At 40.8% G+C, this 25,923-nt stretch overlaps 1 protein-coding gene across 3 annotated transcripts in view; it reads right to left on the reverse strand.

Annotated features, from left to right (window-relative positions):
• The window catches only part of ITPRID1 (ITPR interacting domain containing 1), a 56,617-nt gene extending 31,481 nt beyond the window's left edge, over nt 1–25,136 (reverse strand). For 2 of the 3 annotated variants that reach the window (XR_006166859.1, XM_042806541.1), the window contains exons 1-7: nt 25,060–25,130; nt 17,664–17,707; nt 14,835–14,886; nt 13,928–14,014; nt 13,140–13,342; nt 5,961–6,553; nt 3,749–3,803 (exon numbers count right to left, since the gene is read on the reverse strand). Coding sequence is in view for 2 of the 3 variants with exons in the window: in XM_042806541.1 (XP_042662475.1) it covers nt 3,749–3,803; nt 5,961–6,553; nt 13,140–13,342; nt 13,928–14,014; nt 14,835–14,866 (970 nt within the window). In the remaining variant the exon portion in view is untranslated. Of the gene's footprint in view, nt 1–3,748; nt 3,804–5,960; nt 6,554–13,139; nt 13,343–13,927; nt 14,015–14,834; nt 14,887–17,663; nt 17,708–25,059 lie in introns of all 3 variants that reach the window. The other variant, XM_042806543.1, reaches the window with a different exon arrangement.
• Nucleotides 25,137–25,923: the final 787 nt, after the last annotated feature.

Raw genomic sequence — 25,923 nt, forward strand, 5'->3', positions numbered from 1 at the left:
ACTACAGTGCGCACCGAAATAACACCGGCTTCCGACACCTCCCTAATAGACCTTGCTGCTAATGAATTTTCAGGCACGTGCTGAGTTAACGGGGGTGAGCAACACTGAAACATCCTTTAGTTAAACCCAGTGCTTTACAAAGGCTAATTGAAAAAGGAAGGAGCAGCAGGGGTGGGGGTGGGGGAGAACAAGGGGGAAAAGGGGGTAGGGGGGGAGAACAGCTCTATTTTTCAAGTGCTGAATATGAAATCCCTGCAACAGATGAGTTTACATGCAAGCCTGCACCTCATCAGGGCAAAGATACAGTGAGTGGAGTCAAGTAATTTTCCTCTGCACACAGCATCCCCAGCCCCTTACCCTGCCCAGCCAGCTTTCTCAACTGTGAGCTTTAGAATATAAACAGCCAATAAGTAAGGACAATAACTGTAGTTCCTGCTGAGAGCTAACTCTGCCTGTCATGCATTTGCTGGGTCCTAATACAGGACAGTGAATAAAGCTTCATTACAGAACAATGGAGTTAGCTGCCAGAGCCTACAGATTTGAATAAACAACAAATAAGCAACATCTGCTCCAGCATATGTGTATGGTAAAAAAAAAAGTCACAAAATAAAAGAATTTGTAAATGCCAAAAGCAACACTAAACTGCCAGTGCTACTGTAGAGTGAATTTTTAATTGCACATGCATACAGGCAGGCTGTGGGTATTAGTCTCACATATGTCTGGTTGCTGCCAACCTGGGAGTATAGATGAATTTAATTAAATAAGGATTATCCCTTCTCCCCAGTACAATTACTTATTTATAACAATGATAAAATTGCCTAATAAAAAAGATTGTAATATTTTTTAAAACAGAGCTAGAAAACACTCTGCTTTTCCTGTAAGTCATTCAGGGATGTTTGGGGGGTTTGAGCGTCTTTTAAAATTAAGTCTCAGCATTCTGCCAAGAGAGAGGGAAAAAAAGCCTTATCATAAAGCCTACTGCAGTTAAACAGCCAGAATCTACATTATGGAGAAATATAAAGAAGACACACAGCAGCCAGGGAATTGGCTTTCATGGGGAGTGTAGAAAATTAAGCAATTGGACTAAAATTGAGGCCAGGCTACAGAGCCAAGGGACAATACCACTGGGACAAGCACTTCCATAAGTCACCCGTCTCTAATATGCTCCATCCAGGCAAAGCAGTCTGTTCCTATCTATCTCTATTTCTTCTCATAGTGGGCACCATGCACTTTCCCACTCAGGTGAGCTCCCATTTCAGCAGGGTCATGTCAGGCTCTCACATCTTCACCATCACTCACACCCTTTCCAACAGAGCTTGCAACCAGATGAGAGTAGGCCCTTACAGTATCAGGCACCACATGAACCTTGAAAAATAGGCAGCCTGTGCCCCAGGGAACTTGGAGGCCAAGTTTAAATTCAGGCATGTTCTCCTGGGAGCTGAGGTTTTCCTTGTGTAGGCTCCTGATGGACTCTATTTCCCACTCATTCCATTTTGCTTATGGGTCTGAGCCACATTCTGCTGGATTTGGTAGGAACCTTCTCAAAAGCTAGGTATTATTCACTACTAACAATATTATATTCACAACCAGCAATTTTTAGACTGTTTCCATGATGCACAAAAAGTTGAAGTTACAATAAAACTCCCATGGCTATGGGGGTTATGCCATTTAAGAGCAGTGGGAAAAAGAGAAAGAATATGAAAAAGTCTGTAAAAAAAGCTTTAACTTTAGGCCAGATGTCAATGACACTAAAACAACAGAGAGAGAGATATTCCAGTGTTTAAACAAAACTCTAAAATAGTATTATGGTTCTGAAAAATCATAACTCTTATATAAGCTCAGTTTACTTGTATGATTTTGATTGATCACACTGGATAACAGTCTTACCAAAATTAAAAACAAGTTATTACTTTCTGTGTTTTCCATCATGAAATTACTACTAAATACATGCTTATTCCTATGTCTTAAAAGAGTGTTCAGGACATACAGTTATTTTTTTCCCCTTACTTTTTGATTGATATACCTATGTAATCTGCTAAATCCTTTAACTAATGCCCATCATCATTAAATAGCACAGTCATTTTTTAGAGATGGACAAAGAAATTAAAAAAAAATCTATGGGTATGTTGTTATGTTTTGAATTTTTTCCCCACTGGGCTATGTCCACATTATCTTTTTTTTTTAATTTCTCACTGAATGTTTGTCCAAATGGTGTTTTTCACTGCACCAGTCCTGGGGAATTGCTATTCTTTGTATAGATACTGCTACGAGCAAGACTACTGGTATGGGGGCTCGTCTTTGTTCATGAAGATCAAGACATCTGTGAGAAAACAAAATCAAACTAACCTAATTCAGGTGACAAATCATACAGTCTGAATAGCAACAAGGACCTGACATTAAGTCCCAAAATTCACTGGAGCCACACATTGACAGACTGGACACATACAACCCTGCCAGAAGATGAGGCAACAGCAGCTGAATGCCGCAGGTATTCAATTTATTACACAGTTAAAAAAATACCTAGCAAAACAACAAAGGTATGTTTACAGGTCGTTTGAAAACAAAAATAAACCTGCCAAAATGGAGGAATTAATGCTATACTCCATTGACTTTACTCAGCTCCAGCGTTTACCAAGAAAACCTCACACACTTTGATGAAAACACTAGCCTCACTGAAGTCAGTGGTACTTCTGTCACTACTTTCAATAGGTTCATGATTTCACTTCTGCAAATCCAGCTGTCACTCCAGCCAATGGCATCTGTGAATCATCTGCACCAGTGCATATCTGGATTTTTTTTTTAGATACATGTGTATGAACTTGGATTGCTTAATTATTTATGCTGTCTCCCTGAAAGTGATATAATGTAGTCCTCAAAAGATGAGGCCCCACCAAACTTTCACCTTTGTCCCTTGCTATCTGCTTCTTGCTACTTATTGGTTCTTTCACGTTAAATTTCTGTCCCATTTAAACCAAACCCAACTGCCAGTCCTGCTTGAAGCATTGGTTAGCAAGGATCCCTAGAGAGCAAGGCCAAGCATGCCCTGCTCTGGAGGCTGAACAGCCATTTCACCAATACCACCCCTCCTGACAGCAACCGCTTCTCAGGATCCAAACTCAGATTTCCCCACATGACAGCATAACATCTGGTTTAACATCTTTGCTTTTAATCCTTTCATAGACTCCTCAAATAACTTTTCTAACACACAATTCAATGCTATGTCAGTTCATGTGGTGATGATAAGGAGACTCAGACGATGGGGTAGAGGCCGTGTTGCCACCAGAACATCCTGGTTGCATGAGTTGGGAACAGAGTGGCTGCAGGACCACTATCTCCTGTCTCCTGGTTGACTTATCTCCTAGGGATCTGAGACTTGGTGGATAAGGGGTCATCTGAGTCTGTCAAATAATTCACTGAGCAGGAGAAAAGCTTTGGTGTCACTCAGAATTGTAGAGAGGTCTTCTTAAAGCATGAGATGGGGACCCCACACGCTCAGAGCTGTGCATGTGAGGTACACTTTTCACATGCACTCATTGCATCTTCTTGACAAGCTGAGTATATTTTACAGCCCTATGATTTATCAGGTCATATCACCTAGACTGCCATGTCCAGAATAATGCATCGAAATGTCAGAGGTGACGGAATCAGAGAGAGAAAACATATCGTTAGGATAAGATTTAGAAACAACTGCATGAGAATAGTGTTCTAAAAACAAAACTGGCCAAATTGTCTGTTTTTTAACACTCACCTGAAGTGGTGTCAGGAGCATTTCCACATAGAGTTTCATCCTCAAAACTCTGAATCTGAAAAAAAAAGAAGAGAGGAGAAGAAGTTCTTACTGATGGCTGTGATTATGGGGGGGGGGGGGTCAGGAGTGAAAACAAACCAAAAATTCTGGACATTTCAAAGCAAAACCATAAAATCTTTTAGATGGTTTATTTTTGGTTGTGTCCTCTTTAAAATACTCTTGTTATAAACCAGGTTCTATCCTTGATCAAAGTAATGAATGTATAAAGGTTCCCAACATGTAAATACACTAACAATCTTGTTTGAACAGCCTTAGAGAAATGTCCCTAGGAAAAAAAAAAAAATTACTTAGTAGAAGAAACCCAAGGAAATGTAACCATATGGAGGAAAATTCTTGCCAAACAGTGTATGTAAGGTCAGATTTTTTTTTTCCTCTAGGAATGAAGACCCATTTGACTTTTTCATAGTATCAAGGGGAACATCATGTCATGGTGCTGCATAAACTCCCTCAAAAAAAACTTAAAAGAAAAGGGGATCTATTAGATACAAGTAACACATGAACATGCATGTTGGCTGTGTCCTCCATGCAGCCTGTAGCTCAAGGGATATCTAAGTCCCACATTGTCAAAGGCTAGAAGAACATGAGAGAAAGATCACTCTATATGTGCCTGTTACTCTGTTCCCCATATAACTGCTACTGGCCATTGCCAGACTAACAGTTTAGGCAGCCTGATGGTTTCAGCCAGTACACAGTTCTTACAGCCTTAATTTAATGATGTGGTAGAGAATACTCAGAAGTTAAACAATATATCCCCTGTCTAATTTGAGCATACAGTATTTACCAAATTGTCTTAGGCATCAAACTGGGGAGTTTACGATCATCTGCATTTACTGCTCTGTCGATGCCTTCACTTTTGTGTGAACCTCAGAGCTGCAAGTCCAGCATGCTAAGTAATTTACAAAGATGTATGGGCTGCTTTGGGACTATAAATTTCCTGCGCTGGAGATCTCCAAAAGACACCCTCTTCCCCACTGAGGCTGATAATCAGGCCCATGCTCTGATTCTTGAGTCAGCTCTGCTGACATGAAGGCTGAGCCAAACCTTTCACAGAAAAATACACCTCTGGAAGGACTTGCAAAGATAAATATCCTTTCCTCGAGAAGAATGCCGCCACCTTAACCTGACCTTTTCCAGTGCTTTAGAAAATAGAAAGCTTTTTTAAGCCTTCCACCATTTCCAGCCACTCACTACTCCCTCCCCTTTTTCCCTTCCTTCCTCCCCTCCCTCCTTCCCTTCCTCCCATGCTCCATATGTTTTCAGGGGGCTGCCAACCATCCCATTTCTCCTCCTTTCTTTGATTCTTGCAGAGGCTAATTTCTGGACTCCTTTCTTTTCCTCATTCTTGAAGGATGTCTCAAAAGGGAAGAGTATTCCTGTCGATATCCCAGTGGAATCTGTATGGTTGGAGAATATCCTACCATAGCCATTTTTCTGCAGTAGTATAGTCAGAAAAACTGCTGCTTACAAAACAACTCTAGATGTAAGAAAGGGACTGGCAAGTATCCTGGTCTCTGCTACTTCATATTGAACCCCCACTGACAACCCACTGTTTCTAAAACATACAGAGAACTGAGTATCATGGACTTCACAGACTGGATAAGAGAACAAGCTGCTGTTCTGAGTTATTCTGGTTTTAGGATGCTCAGCTTAGAGAGCGATAAAATATTTCAAACTGCTATAAAACCAAGGCTAATTTTGTGATGCAACTTTCTGAAAGAGCACACCATTAAATGAGCTTAGGGGGAAAAAAAAAAAGATAGGAAAAAAATCCCCAACCCTGGTTAATGACTGGATCTGTAAAAATATCCTTTACCATATGTATTAGTGTTCCTGCAACTTCCTTCTATAAAAAAAAAAAACTAGCGCTGCAAAAAATACGTTGGCATCTTACACTATCATACCAGTTGAGTGAATCCTACCTCAATAACTTCAGTGCCAACTTCTTTGACAGTATCCTAACACAAAGACAATTTAAATTAATCAAAACCCCAATGAATAGTGTAAATCCAACTGTTTCTCCCCATAATGCTGCTGCATGGTGTTTGTTGAAATAATTTACTCTAGCTTCCATCCTGAAACAAAGATTCCAAACTTATACCATAAATATGTGTGGAGATACACTGCTAGCACAATACATGAAAATCCACCTCACCTCTTCCAGTTCAAATGAGTCCGGCAGCCTGCAGTTTAGGTCAGCCACATTTTTGACTGTGTGGTCCATCAGGAAAAGTGACTCCTTACGTGGCCTGTCTTTGGCAGGCACCTCACATGCAGGAGGAAGATGGGGCTGTTTTGCAACTAGGTGCAGTGAAGCCCAGGCTTTCCCCGATGGAGTTGGTGGGCACTGGGATGTGGGATATGCGGAGGAACCTTTGTCTCTGGGGGTTTGCTCTTGTGTCAGACCACCCAGCGTGACATGCAAAGAAAAGCCCGCCTGGACTGTTCTCCTCTCGTCCATATCTGCACAAGTACAGGGTTGCTCTTTCCTGCCGGGCAAGTCGGCTTCCCCAGGTGCCAGTGAGCTCTGGGTCAGCAGCATTGTCCGCCGAGAAGCCCTTTTCAGGAGCTGACCTATTCTTCTCTGCTTTGCTCGTGTGGCTGCAGGTTGGCTCTTCACAGCATCCAGGAGACTGGTCTCATCCCTGGCGGTGTCCTGTGCTTTGGTCTGTTGGGTGTTGATGTCGGTCAGCAAAGACGAGAGGGCGCTAGTTACGTGGTCAAGTACTTCCAGCTGTTGAAAACGTTCTTAAGTTTGGCAGAATGGAAGGCAATGTGGTTATTAAAAAACAGAATTTGAAATAATCAGATACAACGATTATTCAAACTTGTCATTGACAAGAAACATACGAAGTACATCATTCAAAAGTGGCTAAATTTTTCCATTTGCTTCCAGAAGATCCATTCAGGCTACATACAGACATCATTACATAGTTCTTTATATTAGACAAACACGCAACATTGAATTAGTTGGGTCAAGTGCAGCTGAATACTGCTTTGTATGAATAAAGGTTACAGAATCCAGCCTGAAATTCTCCAGTTGGCTGGGACAGACTTGGATGCCATTTTTGAGGACTTATTAAAATTCATGTGAATAAAGTTATTAAAATCTGATCTCAAATGTTTACAACTGGCAGCTGTCCAGGATAACTGCAAAATGCATATAGCCATTAACTGATAAAAATTGACCACACAAGCTATGTTCTCGTTTTCATAGCAGCACAAAGCAAACACTTATCCCCCAGAAACTCATAGCTGATGTCATATAAAGGCTCCCCAATTTTTTCATTGTACTAACCTCCTGTAATTTCTGGGTCATTTTTTCAATGGCATAACATCTAAAGAGAAGCAAATAATGTTTTCTCTAAGGGATTCTAGAGATTTCCATCACTACAACACTATGAAGTTATTTATACAAAGAAACATGACACATTTACTTGCACACTGTGTCTGTACCTATCCTGAGGCAATGAATATGTCACCAGGACTCCTCCTTCCTTGAGAGATTCATTGAGGACAGTAGATGTCAAAATGTTAACTTTCTTGGCTGCCATTTCTCTTAGAGAGCAGCCAAATTTACTGCATGCAGTCTGCATGCAGGCTGTTGGTAATGCTGCTTCACTGACAATTAGACAACAAGGGGATATTTAACATGGATCTGAGTTGGTCCTTTGCATTGGGGACCAATACCGTAACATTTAATTCCTGACAGTTACTATATCTCAAGAATACACCTTTTTTTTCTTTGCCTCAGACGTTGCCTGATTTTTAATATTGGAGGAAAACACTGGCATTGCTACCACTTTTAAAGACATGGTCAAAGGTTTTACCTGGTGCTGTTTAAAGGAGTTATCTGATCTATCAGCACACACAGTGTTGTATAGTTTCCATTTGCGTAAGTTCGGGGTGTCAGCATAAATAATTTTTAGTTTTGTACATCCATTGTGCTTCCACATGCTTTCCATGTAAAGCACTTTTTATCCTCAGTATTTCATCTGGCTCCCACTACATCAGGCCATAAAAATGCCAAATGCTAATCTCTTTTGACTGACAGTGGCACAGCAGTCCAGTCCTCCTTTTGATTTGAACCAGAATCAAGCTTGCTGCAATTTAAAACAGTTTTTACACACTGCTTAGCTTTTGTAAATTATTTCAAAGAGCTTGGGACATCTAAAGGACAAATCAAACAACTAGAGAAATTATAAATGAATAACATAAAAAATCCCCTCACTCATGTGCAATGTAATAAACACACAGGTCATGAAGAAATTGTGTCAGGGACAGTCTTGCTTCATGGACTATTTCCCTCCAGGCAAGCAGTCCCTTCAGTTTCTAAGCATGCTCCCCAAGGATTGTGCCTCAAATAGGCAAGAGGCTTTATAAGATCTCTTTAGTCCCTGCAGCCTGATGCAAAATAGTCTAAAACTGTAGCACAGATGAGAAATTAAAGGACATAAACTCAGATTCATTTTCACTAGAAACTTTAGCCGAAACAGCAAATGGCTGTGCTGTAAACAAGATCAATGTATTTTCAATAGAATCTGTATCTTTTATAGGGCTTCTAATGACTTTATGATCAACCATTTTATAATTTAGGAGGGGAACCTCACAGTTTTGTTCCTACTTCGCTAAATCTGGTATTACATAAACTGACATAGTCATCTACATGAAAGATTTAGAAAGTCTTCAGTAGGCCCACAGTGGAATGAAGAAACACCGAATATTTCCAGAGCCAGCAAGAAATTTTCAATCAACACCTTTTTTTTACAGCAAACAGCAGAATTTGGAAAAAAAAAAAAAAAAATTTCAGTGGGAGAATCAAGACATCTGAAATTGCTCAGTTTTCCTCAGGAAAAGTAAAAATGAAATTTCAGCATTGTCTACTTTGTTGCATATTAAAATATTTTCCCTTTTATAGACTGTCTCAACTTGAATCTTGGCAATACTGCCTTTGCTTGAATCAAAGCTGTACTTCAGAGAATGCATTTAGCAATTTACCTTTAATTTATCTTCTAGGGGTGGATTTACTGGCTGACATATATCTCCTCTCTCCTAACTGACCTGTGGTGGTCACACGACAACCATGTATCATGGGAAATGGTGTCTACCTAACACATTCATCTCACAGGGGAAAGTGAGACTTGAACTACAGCTCCAGTGAGGGCCTTGCAGCAGCTGAGACAAACAGAAATGAGTGTGAAAAATCCACAGAAACAAGACACCAAAATCCAAGTACATTTGCATATGGCAGTAGGGAAAGGTGGTTCTGAAATGTGGTGGTTTTGTTTTTATTATTAAGCGTCAGATTGAAACATTTCAACATTTCTGAACTGTGTTCAGAAACTTGAAGTTTTCAAAGAATTCAGGGATCAACGTATTCAGAAATATGATTTCTTTTCACTTAAACCTCATGGAGTTCAGCAAGGCCAAGGGCAAGGTCCTGTCCGTGGGTCGGGGCAATCCCCAGCACAAACCCCGGCTGGGCGAGGGGTGGCTGGAGAGCAGCCCCGAGGAGAGGGACTGGGGGTGCTGGTGGGGGGAAAACTGCCCGTGAGGCAGCACCGTGTGCTCACAGCCCAGAACCCACCCGTGCCCTGGGCTGCAGCCAGAGCAGGGGGGGCAGCAGGGCCAGGGAGGGGATTCTCCCCCTCTGCTCCGCTCTGGGGAGACCCCCCTGCAGTGCTGGGGCCAGCTCGGGGGCCCCCAACAGCAGAAGGACACGGAGCTGCTCGAGCGGGGCCAGAGGAGGCCACGGAGATGCTGGGGGGGCTGGAGCAGCTCCCCTGGGGGGCCAGGCTGAGAGAGTTGGGGGGGTTCAGCCTGGAGAAGAGAAGGCTCCGGGGAGCCCTTCGAGCGGCCTCCCAGGGCTTAAAGGGGGGACAGGGAAGAGGGGGGGGGACTCTGGGTCAGGGGGTGTGGGGATAGGACGAGGGGTAACAGGTTTAAATTGACAGAGGGCAGATTTAGATGAGATGTATGGCAGAAATTGTTCCCTGTGCGGGGGGTGAGGTGCTGGCCCAGGGTGCCCAGAGCAGCTGTGGCTGCCCCCTCCCTGGAAGGGTTCAAGGCCAGGTTGGACGGGGCTGGGAGCCCCCTGGGCTGGGGGAAGGGGGCCCTGCCCAGGGCAGAGGGGGTGGGATTAGATGATCTTTAAGGTCCCTTCCAACCCAAACCATTCTATGATTAAGATAACATCTGATTGTCAAGTGACTTTATCTCTTCAGTTAGGAAGTCAAGTAACTCTTCTAATGAGGTCAGTAAAATTTGCACCACTGGAAAATGATGGGGATAAGCTTTTATTTTGGATCTGGCTCAGAAACTGTAAGTGTTACCAACATTTTTGAAAAAAGCATCTTATTCTTGTGAACTGAACCTTTTGAAAACTCTCTGACAATGCTGAGGAAACAACATCAAGGGACTGGTTAATTAATAAATAACTATATAACAATCCACACATATTTTAAATGGACTAATCAGCAGTGAGGGAGACCTAGAAAACTATGTTCATGACAAGCAGGGAAGAACCAGACAGAAACAGAGAATGACTGCACTAGGAAATGAATGAAATATGAAAATGAAGAGGGATCAATCTGCTATGGAAGTCCTTGGTCTCTCTCACCTCCCTCTCCTTTTTCCTCCAGGTTTATTTTCTTCCATATTGTACCTATAATCTTTCTCCTTATCTCTCACTTTCTCAGAGTAACAAGTTGTACTAAATCAATTAACTTTCTCTGCCAATTCAGACAACAGGTGAAAGTAAATTGATAACGAGATAACTTCTCAGACATTCAATAACCCAATTTAAAAGATTCCTTCCTTTTCCATGGCTAGAGACAAATGAGAGGGATTCAGACTGCATTTGCATTGAAATGGCTCAGTGATAATAAGCCAAACGGGGTGACAATAATTGAATTAATCCAGCACTTCTCTGGGAACTGTGGTTCAATATAGTCTTGAAATCTCCAGAGGTGGCACATGGTCTGCCTCATTTTGGCACTTGCATTTCAATGCCCTGGTGAAGCAGACCTCTGACAGTAAGGAGTCTGGAGTTCCTGAAACTGTTAATGGAGAGGTAAATGCCATGGAAAACCTCTAGATCCAAACCTTCTACTAAATCTACAGAGAAGGGTCTTTTTCTGAGTCTTCTTCTAGAGGCCTTCAAAAGCACCTATTCTTCTCATTGCCATTACAGGGGATGTAGACTTCTGCTTTAGAAGAGCTGGCTCACTAGATACCTGAAAATTTAAGTGCAGTATTAGTACTGAAGGCAGATAGATTAGGTCCCATGCTAGAGATGCAACCCATTTTGAAATCTAATAAACGTGAGTTTGCCACTCCTCCTTCTTGCTATACCTCACTGCAAAAATCCTTAGACAACCTAAGGCTGGCAAGATTGGAAAAAAAAAAAAAAAGAGTTTGCAAACAAATGTCATTAGAGGATATTCCTCAGGCTAAATATGGTACATCCCTTTGTAGATGCAAGTCCTCTTCTGGAATACCAGCTGTAGGAAGGTACTTGTGCAAGATTACCTACATGGTCACTGAAACAGTCTGGCTTCTTCTGAGAGGTGTTTTAAGTGGTGGTTGGATGATCACCCACAGGAGTTGACTGACTCTCTCCACTGGCTATGGAGATAGAAAGACTCTACAGTGACTAAGCTTCTTGAGATGGTGCTTCAGCTGAATGCCTGTAATTTGGTGCAGTGAACCAGGCTGAGGTTAATCACTGCATGGCTAGAAACATGTAGTCAGTGAAAGAGGTAAGTATCTCTGAAGGATGAATCCCACCTCTCTTGATTAAATGTTCCCAGCCCATACTTAGGAGGCCTATAAGCAGATGGTGTGAAAACCCCCTCCCAAACTGTCAAAAGCAAGATAATATGTTTTGATGGACATCACACCCACCAAAACAGAAATTCAAATCTTATCTTACTTCACAGCAACTCCCCCATACAGATAAGCCATTAACATGTACTAAGAGTGCTCCCATTGAGGACAGCTACAGGACCAGTCATTAAATTCACACCTTGGCTTTGCACTACCTGCCTTCACTTGTGCAAACTCCTTCCCTCAGAGGCTCTTTCTCTCATTCCCTTCTAGTTCTCTACCTTCTTCCCTGAGGTCTTCATCCACCATCTACTCATACTGATTATCTCTGATCCCTCTCTCCCTCTCTCTCAGAGGAGTTAGAGAGAGAGAAGGAAAGTGAGAACTGAGAAACCTGTTTGATGTGTCAGTTTGCTGTAAATATTGAAGTGTGTGCACGGGGCTTGCTATAAAAAAAAAAAAAAAAAAAAAAAAAAAGAGAGAGAGAGAGAGAGAGAAACACATTTTCCACAATGCTCTGACATTTCTGTTTCAATTCTCATTCCATCCATACTGCTTTCTTGGTGTAATTCTAAATGGGAATGCACGGGCTATGTGAGAGATCCTGCTTCGCTGAGCATCTTAAGTAAACAGAAGATTTCAAGAGCCATCTGGCTATCCTGTGCAGCAAACATGAGGGGAAATGATGTAAAAATTGGACTTTTCAGATGGGTGATATACCAGCAAATTTAAAATGTTATTTTAATGCAGATATATCTCTAGGGTGAGGACCTTGTATTCATTTCCAAACTTCAAAATACACAAAACAAGAACAAAAACCATAAATGAATAAAAATCAAGACTGTGCGCTTTAAATGGTGCAGTATTATTGTACTTAAAATATAATGCTTGTCTACATCTTAGGGCATATTTGAACCACGAAACTGTTAGGTCCTAATTAAGGATTTGTGGGTCTGTCACACAAGCTCTGGCAGCTCTAGTCACAGGAAGTTAAGATCTCATCATTTGCTCTGCACATTTCCCCGAGAGAGGAGTCCTATGCCCACCAAGGGGAAAAAGGAATGTGAACCCATGTCTGGCCTGGCTGAATTAAAAATCCTCTATATTGGTTTAAGACACCGGTGATGGTGGGTACATGTTAATGTGCTGCCAGTGAAGTGGCTGAGGCAATGAACCCATGGTCAGTTCTGCAGCCTCTGCCACACCAATGGCAATCTCTGGTGGTGGGGTAGGTCTTACAGGGGATGGGCAGTTATGTTTTAAAATGCCACAAGTTGGTAACATCAGCACGTAAATCAGAGTCCACAGCTGAGGAGAGCTATAAAATATTTCAGTCACATTAGGAAGTATCATTGCCACAAAGGGGGATGTGAGGATCCTTGATGCCTCCTGAATACATGCTCTTTTTTCACAAATTTTCTTTCATAAGCTGCTTCTTCCCTACCCTCTCAGTTCCCATGCTATTTATGGCTAAAACTTCTCCTTTTGCCAAAATATCTCTCCTTACCATATAGGTTTGGCCTCTCAATGTCCATCCGCTGCTTCTGAGCTTCCAAAAAGACTTGGATGTTGATCCCTTTTGCTACAGAAGCACCACTGAGGAACCGAGGAGGGATTTTAGTGCAAACATCAGGTTCTTCTGTACCAAACCCCAAATCAAGCAGAATCTCCACCGGATCCTTTTCCCAGAGCATCAGCCATTCAGTGATGCTGTGGTGAAAACATGACAATTATTTGCACCACTGCCTTGGTACCACTTTTCTCTTGCAATATCTATCGCATGGTCTTGGTTTTATTAAATAATTCTCTTTTCTTCTTCTCCTCTCTTGTGGAGACTACTGCTTAAGTGAAAGTAGTAATTTTTAGTCACATTGCTCAGAGATTAATAAACATTCCTCCCCCCAGAGGAATTTGGTGGCATTGGATCTAAACAGCTTAGCAAGAACAACATTAATAAAAGGTGTAGGATCACAGCTCTGCAGGCTTGCTTCTCTCTAGGCAAAATACAGATGAAGCATGCTGCAGCTGCCATAAGACCTTGCAGCCTTTTACCTTCCCATGGATTCAAAGCCCACCACAGTTTCAGGCAGGTTTTGGTTTTTTACTGCTACAAATGCATTTGAGATCAGACACCTGTTAGTAAGAAGGTTGTTTTGCTCTTGTTAAAATAAACGAGGACATGCCTTTTACAAACAAAGCTCTTGACTGCATATTCAAAATTGTACTCACATTTGTTCATCCCTAGGTGGGCTAATATCTTGTATTCCTAGGTGGAAATGCATGGAAATAACTAACCTCTGGGGTGCACCAGTGAGTGAGTGGGAAGAGCTGAGACACTTGCTTCCTGACATAACCGGACTTTCCGAAAACTCTTGCAGGGACCTGGTTGGAAAAAAGCAACAATGAAATGTGTTTACTCATGTGCTCCTCTGGGATGTCATTATGATTTTTTCCTAGAGTAAACATTTGGATTTTTTCTTGGTTTATAACGATACGTAATAGCAATGCTTTAGAAGAAGAGTCGACATGAGAGTGTGGCAATACGCTTATTCTCGAGAACAGTATGTTACAGTAGGTGTGAGAACGTAGGTGTGAGGTACCAGTAAATGCTAATTATAAAGGTGGCAGAATGGCTCACTTTTGACAGATGGTGAATCTTTGGGGAACCTTTAGGGAGCACGGTTTCTCTAGCCACCTACTTCAAAAGATGTAATTGCTCTTAACAAAGTTTTAGAGAGACAAGGCACAATGAGTTGCAGCAGCAGGAGTGGCACCTGAGAGCAATTCTGTGCTTCCCTTCTCATTGTGTTTGTATTGGCTAATCTGCAGAGAAATAGCTGCTTTTCAGAGCCCACTCACTTGCTGAAGGAATAACCTGCATCATGGTAGTCATTCTCAATCGGTGAGACATGTTGTGTCCAAGCTTAACCTTACCTATAAATACCTATGAAGGTCAGTGGAAGCACTGCACTGATCATTTGTTTTATCATTGCAGGTTATCCACCAGCTCACATCTTAAACAGGCCCAGCGGGATATGTAGATTTTTGAATTTACACTGTTGCTATCAGTTTGAGAAGGAAAAAAACAAATAAACAACAACAAACAAAAAAAAAACAAAGCTAAAATTTCTCCTTTTATCAAAAGAAAAGGAAGCAAAAATAATTTATAACAGATCAGATCTCTATGATGTCTAACACCTACCTCCTGCAGCTTTGTACAATCATTTGTACCATTTCTGGTACTGACAAGGAAACTGCAAACAAGAAGAAATAAAAATAATTTATTTTCTTACCTTTTGTTTTTTTTCCCCTCAAACCAGAAATGCGTCAAACTAGAGAAAAGACCAGAGGACTGATTGCATTATATAAGGAAATATTTTAGCCCAAGCGGCAAAGTTGCAAAGCAATACCATTGTGGGAATCTCAACTCACAGTGCATGTTAGGCATAGGTAAATGCAGCACATGTCAATAAGAAAGGGAAAATATGTGCTCTTACATTTCAGAAACCAGTACCAGTACACTCTAAGCCCCTGCTATTTAAAAGTAAGCGTTATGAACTGGATCCTACCATCTGCTGTAGAGCCATTGAGGATATATATAGAGTAAATATGATAAAATAACTTAATTCCTCCTTTTTTAGGCAAAAAAGTACAATTAAAATATATTATTTTAAATTCTTGTTCCAGCCTATGCTGGTACAACTTTCTTGTGTATAATAGTTTTTCAAGCGTATTTCACTGAAATTTTAGGAATATTTGTGAGTACGGATTTCTTTGGGCTTTGCATCATGCTCTAAATGTGTTTGGGATGAGCAAGACAGTTGCAGGACACTTACAAGAGTTTCTGGAGGAGGAAATATTTGTCCAAGAACTGATAATATTGTTTACCGGACTCCAACTGTGCTATACCTATGAGCTGTAAGGTGTGTATTTCTTCATTTCATGATGATGAAATGGGAATAAATTGGATGCAAATATTCAGTGCCTGTAGTTATTACTTCCCCTCCCAACACTGACTTAACACACTTGTTGATCCTCTGAAAGCTGGCGCAACATTTTCCTAGGAACAGCAGTAGATATCCTTCTGCATTCTACAAGATGAATATTTTTTGTCTAGCTTTTAAAGTTTTCTTTTCTATTTAACAAAATTGTGTCAATAAAGAAGGAGAAAACATCCTTTCACACTCTCTACTGGATTATTCTTCCGCTCATAAATTCTAACATAAGTTCCTTCTGGCTTACTCAGTGCAAGGATATCCATCCAAATTGAGAACATAAAGGTTACTGACATCCTGTAATTTGCTGCGGTAACATAAACCAGACTTTCTAGCAGCAAACTGAGCATAATTTGAATAAGAATCAGCTGCTTGCTGTATACCATTTCTTACTCACGTGCCAACAGAAGCTATAGATTCACTATAAAAATGCTTGAGAATGTAAAAAATAAGATCTGAAAGTTATAGTTAATTCAATTTTTCCCTAGCAGCACGTAGGCACTTCTCTCTGTAACAGAGCATTATACCACAAACTGGCTGCTGCTGTGATTTCCTCAATATCTCATATTGTCAGGACTGAATGAACACAAGTGCTGCCAAATTAAAAACCTATCACTGTGAAACGCTGGCCAGGGTGTTAAGTAAATAATTTAATGATGAGAAACCTGGTAGTTGTAGGAGGTATAGGAAGTAGTAAGTCACCAAAAAAAATCAAATGGGCAGAACTTGATAAGTTACTGTAAGTTGGGTAAGAAGCAACAGCTGTACTGATGTGGTTGTACTCTCAAACCAGGCAAACAAACATAGAGTGTGACACCTTAACTATTGTTGTAGGCCAAAGTAAGTTGAATTGTCCTGTATTGCTGTGGGTCAAGAACATGCCAATGTACTGCTACCAAGGCTGAGCCACCCAACCTGCTAAGTGGTAGTAAACCGTTCAGGAGCCTGTGTCCACCTCGTGACTTGGACAAACTTTGCACCTCCAGGTAGTGCAACACAGGCCATTTCACTCACGGTTAGTGTCTGCTTCTTTCCTTAATGAGAAGACCCTCATGAAAAGTTCCTCATTAGAGAGCTTGACATTTTGAGATATTAGAGTTTGTTTTCTCTACATTTAAGAGGTCACGGAAATAGTAATGGGGAGGGTACGGTATTTACATTTCCTGATTTGTATAAGTATTTTGTTCCTGACACAAGAAACACTGAATCTCATTACCAAACTGGAAGATACTTTGGGGGAAATAATGCCCTTTAGAAATCTGTCAGAAAACCTTATGAAAACAAACAAACAAAAAAAAATACTTTGTAAACCAACTGTGGTGCTAATTGGTGCTCTGTTTACTGCACATCTAAGTATATCTTTGCTTATGAATAATATATTTTGCTAAGCAAAATGTGGCCTCTAATACTTGAGGGAAGATAAGGCATTTTAGCCTCAGTAATCTCTGATTAACAGGAGACAAGATTAAATCACATGTTGTTGAACTGCATCTTCTTCTTGTAAGCCCAATAAACAAAATGTGTAAATATGGAAACACCGATAAATAATACTTTGGGCTTCCAAAAGCACTAAAAATGTGGACATTTTCAGAAATATGTGAGGAGTTGTAAGGTGATTTGGACTTCTAGTTCCTTTCTTAAAAAAAATAGTCTCTGAATTCACTACATTCAACATATCAGGAAAGTAGGTGATAACAAGTGAGAAGTTCTGCATTCAGGTCAGGCAGAGTTTCAGTCACCTGAAACTCTTGTAACATAACTTCCAGACCATTTTGTGCAAACCCATCCTAGAAACCTCCACTCCTTCAGTAGAAGAAAATCAAATCATGCCAGTGGAGAAGGTGAGCCTAAGACTTTTCTGTTGAAGTCCTCATAAGATAATCTTTTCATTATGACTCCAAACAGAGGAAAAAACCTACAGTTTATCCATGAACAACACATTTTCCCAATAACCTCCCCATCCCGAGGTCTGTGGTGCTTGGTATTTTATAGTTAAGCACTCCTTATTAGAAATTATGAATGATGTTTTGTCTCACCTGTCTCCTCTTGGCCTTGCAGCTTATTCCCACTTGTAGATAGACTGTAAGATAAAAAAGATTTTAAAAGACAAATAAATTGAATCCCCCCAGAAGAATGGCTGCTTTTTCCTGAGAAGAGATGAGGTCAGGGAGGCAGTCCAATGGGCAGGCACAGGACAGGGCACAGACGAGCTGAGTGGCCATGGCTGGTAGAAAAACAGCCATAGGCTCATCTTTTCTGCCTGTGAACATCACCTACTTTCTCCTCAACATACATCAGCCTCCGTTAAGTGTTGAGATTCAAATCATCAGTTTATGCTTAAGGCAAAAACCATGAAATTTTAGCATTCTGCATGAGTAAAGGTCTGTCAGTTCTGAACTTAAATTTTACTAAGATTCTAGTTAAATCAGTTAATCTGGGGCAGGAGTGAGAAGAGTGGAAGCAAAAGCCTTTCCAGTTCATCACATAAGAGGCAGCTGTATGATAGCTCTCAGCTGATCCACGTCTGCATGGTGACTTGGTAAATATTAATGACACCAGTAATAATAGCCAGCCTCGCCATGCATGAATTTGGCTAACTTGGCTTTACCCTGCTACTGGAAAACGCTTCTATGGCTGTCACATAGATTACTGCTGTATTTTTGCTCTTTACCATACTTCTGAACATCATTTATAAGGCTGTCTCTTTTTTTTTTTTTTTTCCCCTTCTATGGCACCTAATACACTTCAGTTACATTTGCTTAAGCAGTGAATGCATGAAGTCATAGTGAAAAGTTCATGGCAAATACCAGTCTTTCAGACTTAATTTTTATCCTGAAGAAGGACAAAAAGTTAAAAAACTCAGAATTTTGGTGAAAAAAATACATTAAAATTTAAGTAAGTTAAAGGTTAAACTATATTTCCCTATAGCAGCACATTGCCTCACAGAGTTGTAAACATGTGTAACCACAGTTTGCACTACAAATCATGCTTGTGCAGCATGTCCCTTGGGGCACAAAGCATTGTGAAATTCCCATGATGTAGCAGATAGCTCGATCATCAGAAAGCTATCCAGATACATGATGGAGAATAATACCCTTCAAAGAATACCCTGGAAAAGAACAGAGCACTGAGATACATTTCTCATGAGGCACTGGGTCATAAGCAAGACATGTCATTTCAGACTGAATAGTTGTGAAAGAGTATTTTGATGTAGTTTAATGAAATTAAAATCCTATTCTTTGGTTGAAATCAGCCAACTCAGAATATTTTGTTCTGAGTTTTCAGGGGTCACAATTTTCCTACTGGAAACTTCAATACTGCAGACATAACATTTCCTGTTGAAGAAATCAAGCAACGAGTAATTAAGCAATAACGTAACCCAAACTTTAAGAACACAAGAATTCAACCAGTGATAAATATTTTTTTTATACGGAGTCTTCTAAAAATAAAAGTAGAGCTCTTAGGTAAAAAATTGCCAGGTCAATTTATAACAATTAACCACCCCACTGTATGCCTTCATTTCTGGTGAATCCTGGAATGCATGAGAAATATTGGGAGAAGGATCTAGTAATTTCCTTCAGTAATCTGAGGGCTTTTAAAAGCAAATTTGGAAAGAAAAATAAAACCCTGAAATATTAATTTGCCTCTACTATCTGCCAGTTGTCCCTATTCTGGAAGTATCTAGTAGTCCAAATGAAAATGGAAAACTAGCTTTTCTGATTCTGCATGAATGCAACCCAATGCACAGTTTCTGCATAGCTTGAAATGGGGGGGAGAGCCCACTCTTGCATGGAGGGAGGATTATCTCCTCCTTTTTTACCAAGCACGCATGAACCCTCCAGCAGAGCCAGGAACAGATCCCAAGTCTCTTTTTGTCTGATATATGTCTCTTTTCCGTTCACTTTTTCAAGCTAAAGGTAAACCAAGATGGTGCAGAAGTATTTAACTCACTGCTGAAAAATGCTATGGGCAGGCTTCTTTCCCTGCAGGTTCATCTGAAGCCACTGGGACCATCAGTTTAAGGAGCTGCTTTGCTCTCCGTGACAAAGGAGGGAGGGAAGTGCTGATTCGCAACACGGCTCAGTCAGAGGTAAGATAAAACAGGAGGTGGTCTGCCTCCTGGATTCATTAGTGTAACTCTCATTAACACAGTGAAAAGGCATGGAAAGACAGCAGCAATCAAAAGTCTTTACACTTAAGTCTTTAGAGATCCAATTTTGAGGTGTAGAATACAGTATATATGGATTTTCAAGGTTACTGTGGTTTTTTTGTTAAACTACAGAACAGATTTGTGTTCAGGCTCAATCTCTGCCTGGCTGTAACCCTGAAAGCTCGTTACTGGTGCACTGAAGATTAAGATCTCCCAGTAAACCACCATGTTTTCTCCAAACCAGTCTTTTAGGTTCTCTTTACGGTCACCACAAAGAGTAAGGCACCTCCATGGCAGTTCACCCACGTTAGGAGGAAGAGACAAGGAGCTATTTGGAGGTCCTTTTCTCCACTGACAGAAGCAGCAGCCTAGCCTTGGACTAAACACAGAGTTCTGAGATGGCTAGTGAGATCATCCTAGGAGTTAGGTGACGTACCCTCACAAGTGGCACGTTCACCCAGGCAGAAGGGAGAACAGTAGAACAAAGGTAAAGTTTTGATGAAAACAAGATCAGATTTTGCAGCACATGGTGATTTTTCTGCATCCAGCGAAGAGCAAGGAGGCAAACCACAACCACGGGAGTTAGACTACTAATTTAAGTATCTGGTACTTACACACTGGCTTCAGGGAAAATATATATCTGTACATATTTAACATTTCAATAAGAAATACAAACAGGTGCACAGATTCCACCAGAACCTCTGTGGGCAAGAACAAAAAATTAAGATTAAAAATGAAGATGGAGTTAGTGATGAAGAGCAAAGCACGAATGCTTGTCACAAGCTCACTAGTACAGAAAAAACCCCTGATGTTGTCCTCAGTCACCATGGAATGCTGAGAATCTGCAGAATCCTTTTTTCCAGTCTTACCAAGAGGTGTCATAGGAAAAGGGTGGTCTACCACTTTCAACAGTGGAGACTTTTGATGTAGGGAAATCCATGATGCTCCGCTGCACAACAGACTCCCTCCCTTGTCCATCTCAAAGGTGTGGCCAGTCAAGCTCTATTGTTGATCATGTGGTGGGATGTTATTTTTTGAGGCTGAATCCCTGGGCTGGTACTCTGGAAACATGGGTTCCTTCTTGAATGGGCAAGTTTCTTCTTTCTTTTGCACCTCAGCTTCCTGTGTGCAATGCAGATATAATAATACTGCCTCTTTCCAATGGTATCCATTTGAAGTGTAAAATTTTTTGTCAGCAGGACCTTGTACCCTGATCAGTGTAATAACGTGCTCTTTTTCTTCTTTTCAGTACCACTGTAACAGAAATTTTAAAGTCCTCTGCAATGACTAGTAGTGGGGCATCTTCTTATCTATCGATCCTCATATCTTTCAGAAATGAACCTCTTTCCACAGGTTTAGATGTGTTTGCAACCAAAAGTGAGTTTGGTATGATGTCACTGACCTAGCTGTCCAGCTGCTACCCCTCAGACAATTAAAACTGCTCCAGCAAACCAGTAAGGTAATGTTCTCACAGCCATCAATGTAATTATTAATCACGGCAATGTGGGGCTGTTTTTGAGATGGTGAGAAGGGTTGAGGAGATGGGGATGCATGTGATGAGAGATAGAAACCAGGCTGTGTCAAAGACATTCAGAGAGAAAAATGGATTAAGCCCCACAAGACCAGCTTTTAAGAGGTTCGGTATCAGTAGACATGGGGTTGAAAAGGAACACCTATTAAATGCTAGTTGATTTAGTGAATTTGGGAGGCTTTTTGTCTGACCCTGAGAACACTGGTTCAAGGAAGGCATAGCCACTGAAGAGACATCTCCACTTAGCTTTGATGAGACACTTGGTCTGCATCCCCTGGGACACTGACACCACTTCCTGAGCAAAAAGCATGTCCACCAAGGTGAACTGCAGCTAAGTGAAGTGGTTTTATGACTCTTCTGGCTTGAAAACCTGAAGGAACAATGTCTAGTTCTGCTCTAGTCACATACAACAGCCCAGATGTGACACCAGAGACAAAATATTTTGCAAAGCCAACTACCAATTAATGTCAGGGGGTGGGGGTGGAGATGAGGAGTGGAAAGTGCTTTCCTGTCCCTTTTGTGAATGTTCTTGGGACAAATAAACCAGGATACTCAACATTCTTTGAAATCACTTAGATTTTCAGTTGTAATTTGTCATTTGTAATTGGGTTGGTACATCTACAGATTTCTATTATTACCTTTTAGGAGACCTTGAGACTAATAAAAAGCCGTGAGAAGAAGAGTGAAACAACAGGTTAGAAATCTCCTTTGTGCAGAGAATGAGCTATACAGCATTAACGGTGTTTCTGAGTCCTTTGGCAGAGGGAATCCAGAGTCTCACCTACTTGCTGTGGCCTCTCAAAGTCCTCTCAGTCGGAGCACTGCAGTTACACAAGCACGGTGAGAAAATATCTGTCGCTGCATTTGGTTAAAGAAAAAAACTGCAAGGAAATACATAGTCCCATCTGTCAGAGAAGTTGCCAGGAGAAATGCCTGTGCAGCAGGAGGTCAAAGAAAGGACAGTAGTATTTTGGGGAGTAAAGGGGGAGAGGTAGGCAGAAGGACCATTTTTTTGTTAAGATGACTCACAGTGGAGGAGACACAGTGACACACCTTCTCAGGGTTAGAAGTCAAAGTTTAGCACTAGTTTAATTGAAATTAGCTCATTCCTCGGCTGAGTAATCCACCAGCCTGATTCTCCATTGCCAGATGACTTGCACAGCCATTTACAGCAGGGCACAATGAGGGTAAGATGCTACAATGGGACTGAACTGTAAATGACACAACATGAAGGGCAATAAAGAGTTTGGCCCCAGATGTGGGAAGTACAGAGGTAACTTCCATTACATCTAATTAGTGCTATCACCATTAATTTCCTGTGCATAGACAGCAGAAGACATCCTTTTGATTTCAAATTAATTAACACATAATGATTAATCTGATAGGGTACATCTTTTCAGACAAGAGTGTCCTCTTGATCACAGTTTGGGTGCCAGCACCACTCATCATCTGTGTGTTTTAATTTCTAACTGCTCTCCAGAAGCAAATTTAGCTCTGCAAATCTGTCGATGGAATGAATGACTGGCTGGTTTCCATGTTCTGTGTGTTTTGTTCATTTGATAACACACTGAGAACATCTTGGAAATATATTTTTTTTGTTGTTGTTCCTCTCCCCCTCCCCTCCAAGGAGGTTTCAAGGTAGAAATTGAGGACTCTGCATCAGTGAGAAATTTATACCAGCTCTTCACTACAGAATGCAAGAAATGAAAAGTTTCTAAAAATTGAAAACCACATAAACAGTTTATGGCAGGTTCCCAGACAGATTTGTCTCACTTCAGTTGCCAGCATTTAACAGAACCATTCTCCTTGCCATCAACTACAGTAAAGTGTGTTTGTTTCACCGAAACAGGATCTTGAACTTCATCAGCTTCACACCATATTCCTCACACTGTATGATACCTACTGAATAGCACAGTTAATATTACTCTTCCCTTTCCATTTGTCAAGTGATTACTCAATCACACTTGGTTAATATTTATCCACTTCCTTTAGATGTTTATGAATGCAAACATCTCCATATCCAGGTGCACCAATACTCAAGTAGACAGCCCACAGTTAACTTTGATATTGAGAAATATGCAACTAAACTTGCAGTTATGCAGACATTAATTAAGAGGTAGCAGCAAATCTCACATGCTTTGAGTTAGGAAGGTCTTTAAATTCCAAGACATTCCATATCCATATAGAAAAGTATTTGAGCATATTTATGGTGACTGAGCTGTTTCAGCATGGCAGCGGAATGCTAAATATGCTTTTGCAACATGAAATGTATGGGAAAAAAAAAAATGCTTTTTTTTCAGATCCCGTAGCTAGGATGGGACGTTCTTCTATTACCAGCTCTATGAACTCACGTATATAGTTTCCAAATCAATTGCTGCATTTAGGTAAGCATTAAAAAAATAAAAGAATGGGAGGAAATCAACAAAGAAGATCCTTCATACTATTACTGTGAAGTGATTTATGTGATACAGTTGTGTTCTGCATTCTGGCTCAGCCACAATTTTTATGGCAGCTCCATCAGGGAGAAAGCTCATGGTACCTATCTGACCATCTCTGCTCCAGTAAACAAGAAGAAAGATATAGCTAGCATGGTGCCCTCAGGCAGGAACAATCATAATTTCTGGTCTGTGCTATTCACTCTTTTCAGTTGCCATTTATTTGGACAAACCACTGATTGAAGATTGAAGACTTGTTTTCTTTCTGTCTTACTCAGAAGCAAAAGGAGATGACAAAAGCCTTTTCAGTCTTTAACTTTAGGACCTGACTTTGGGCAGCAAAATGAAGTCGAGATCCCCATTCCCTGCCCATCAACGTTCAAATTGTTAAGCACACTGAAATTGTAGTTGCTGTAGGAAGGTACTAATTTATTTTGTCTCTTCAGCATGCCTGCCATTTGCATTGAAAAAAATTAAGGACACTTGGTTTGCTATTCAAAGCACCCCTGGAATATCCATGTGAAAACTCACAAGTGAAGTGACTCCAGAGAATAAAGATTTTCTGGAACTTTTCCAGGTAGTGAAAACTGTAATAACACTTCAAGCCTTCTCATATGTTGGTAAATATAAATTCGGGTAGGGTTCTGTCTTTGTGAAGCCTTCGGTAAAATTTCTGTTCAGAGGCCGCAGTGTCAACCTGATCTGCTCTTTTCAAAGCACAAGTCCTAGGGCTGATGGAGACAATCGTGTTGCTCACTGTGAATAACCATATTGGAAGCCGATGGTATCATCGTGCTGCATTTTAATCACAATGTGAGCTCACTCTTAATTGAGAAGCAACGTTACAGATAACGATAAATAACAGTAGCTAAAGCTGTTTACTTTTGAAACTGTATAAGGCTGTGCTGAAGAGGGAGAGAAAGAGTTGTATTTTAAGCCTTCCAGATACATAAGGGGAAGTGCATAAATTCAATGAACGGGTCACAGGCAAAGAAACAAAACAACAGTGAAAGCAGTAACAACAACAATAATTTTGCAGTACACTCAGTTTGAGTCTGGTCCCTTTGCTAAAAAATGTACCCTGGCTGGTCGAAAGAGAGAGCCTATGAAGCTATGAAAAAAATCAAAGCTCTTTAAATCTAGACTGGAGCTCTTTTAGCTGGAATTAAAACCAGAAAAAAAAAAAAAAAAAAAAAAAGTAAAAAAGTATTTCCCACATCATATCTTACAGATCAGAAGAGGAAAAAAAAAATAGGCTTTCTAAAATTTTTAACCACTACAATGAAAAAAATGATAAAAAAATTATAAGCTCCAACCTGTATGGCTTGATCCAGCTGTTAATATAATGGAATAGTTGCAGCCTGGTGCATCTGTGCCTCTGCTCTGCCACAGACCCAAAGTCTGAAAAACTGGAGGGCAAGAACTGCTATTCTTGGCTTGGCTTTCCACCCCCATTTTTTTTTTTTTTTTTTTCTTAAAGATACCGGGAAGGGCAAGAAAAGGCTATTTGCCAACAATCGGTGTTTAAGTTGACGGTTCAGAGGGATGATTGCTTAGCCTCTAGGCAAAGAGAAAGCAGAAATCACGACTAATCGAGTTTTTAACAGTGGGAACTCCAGAAAAAGACAAGATGGGAAAGAGGGTGGAGGAGTAAGGGCAGTGATAACTGAAACGGGGCGGGGGGGGGGGGGGGCGTGGTGTGGTGGGGGTGGGGGTGGAAAAAAAGCAGAAGTTGCTTTAGTTGCTTCCATTTCCAAGAAATATATTGCTGTCCCTTTAACTCCGTATGCCTCTTTGGCACATGTACCAGGGGAAGGATTACACTTTACTAAGGAAGTAATGCAAACTTGTCTTCATTTGGTTACCATGGATATGGCACTATGTGAGACAAAGCCTCCCATTTGCATTGCAAACAACCAGGAGCAGTGAAGGACACCCAACTTGATATTCTGGCCACAGAGTGTCCCAGGTTCTTCCTCGTGACTGATCACAAGTAAAACAACCACCAGCTTTGGGTCTGTGCTTGGTACCAAGAGGATGAGAGTAAGGGATGTTGCATTTCAGATGAAGAAGGAAGAGGTAGAATCACACACATCTGCAGAACAAATGGCATTTCCTGTGCTACCTAGTGTGAAATAGCTAACAGATAGGTATGCTGATCATTTAGCTTCCCAGCTTTT

This window comes from Tyto alba, unplaced genomic scaffold (genome assembly GCF_018691265.1).
Source record: "Tyto alba isolate M040663 unplaced genomic scaffold, T.alba_DEE_v4.0 Super-Scaffold_46, whole genome shotgun sequence".
Taxonomy (NCBI): domain Eukaryota; kingdom Metazoa; phylum Chordata; class Aves; order Strigiformes; family Tytonidae; genus Tyto; species Tyto alba.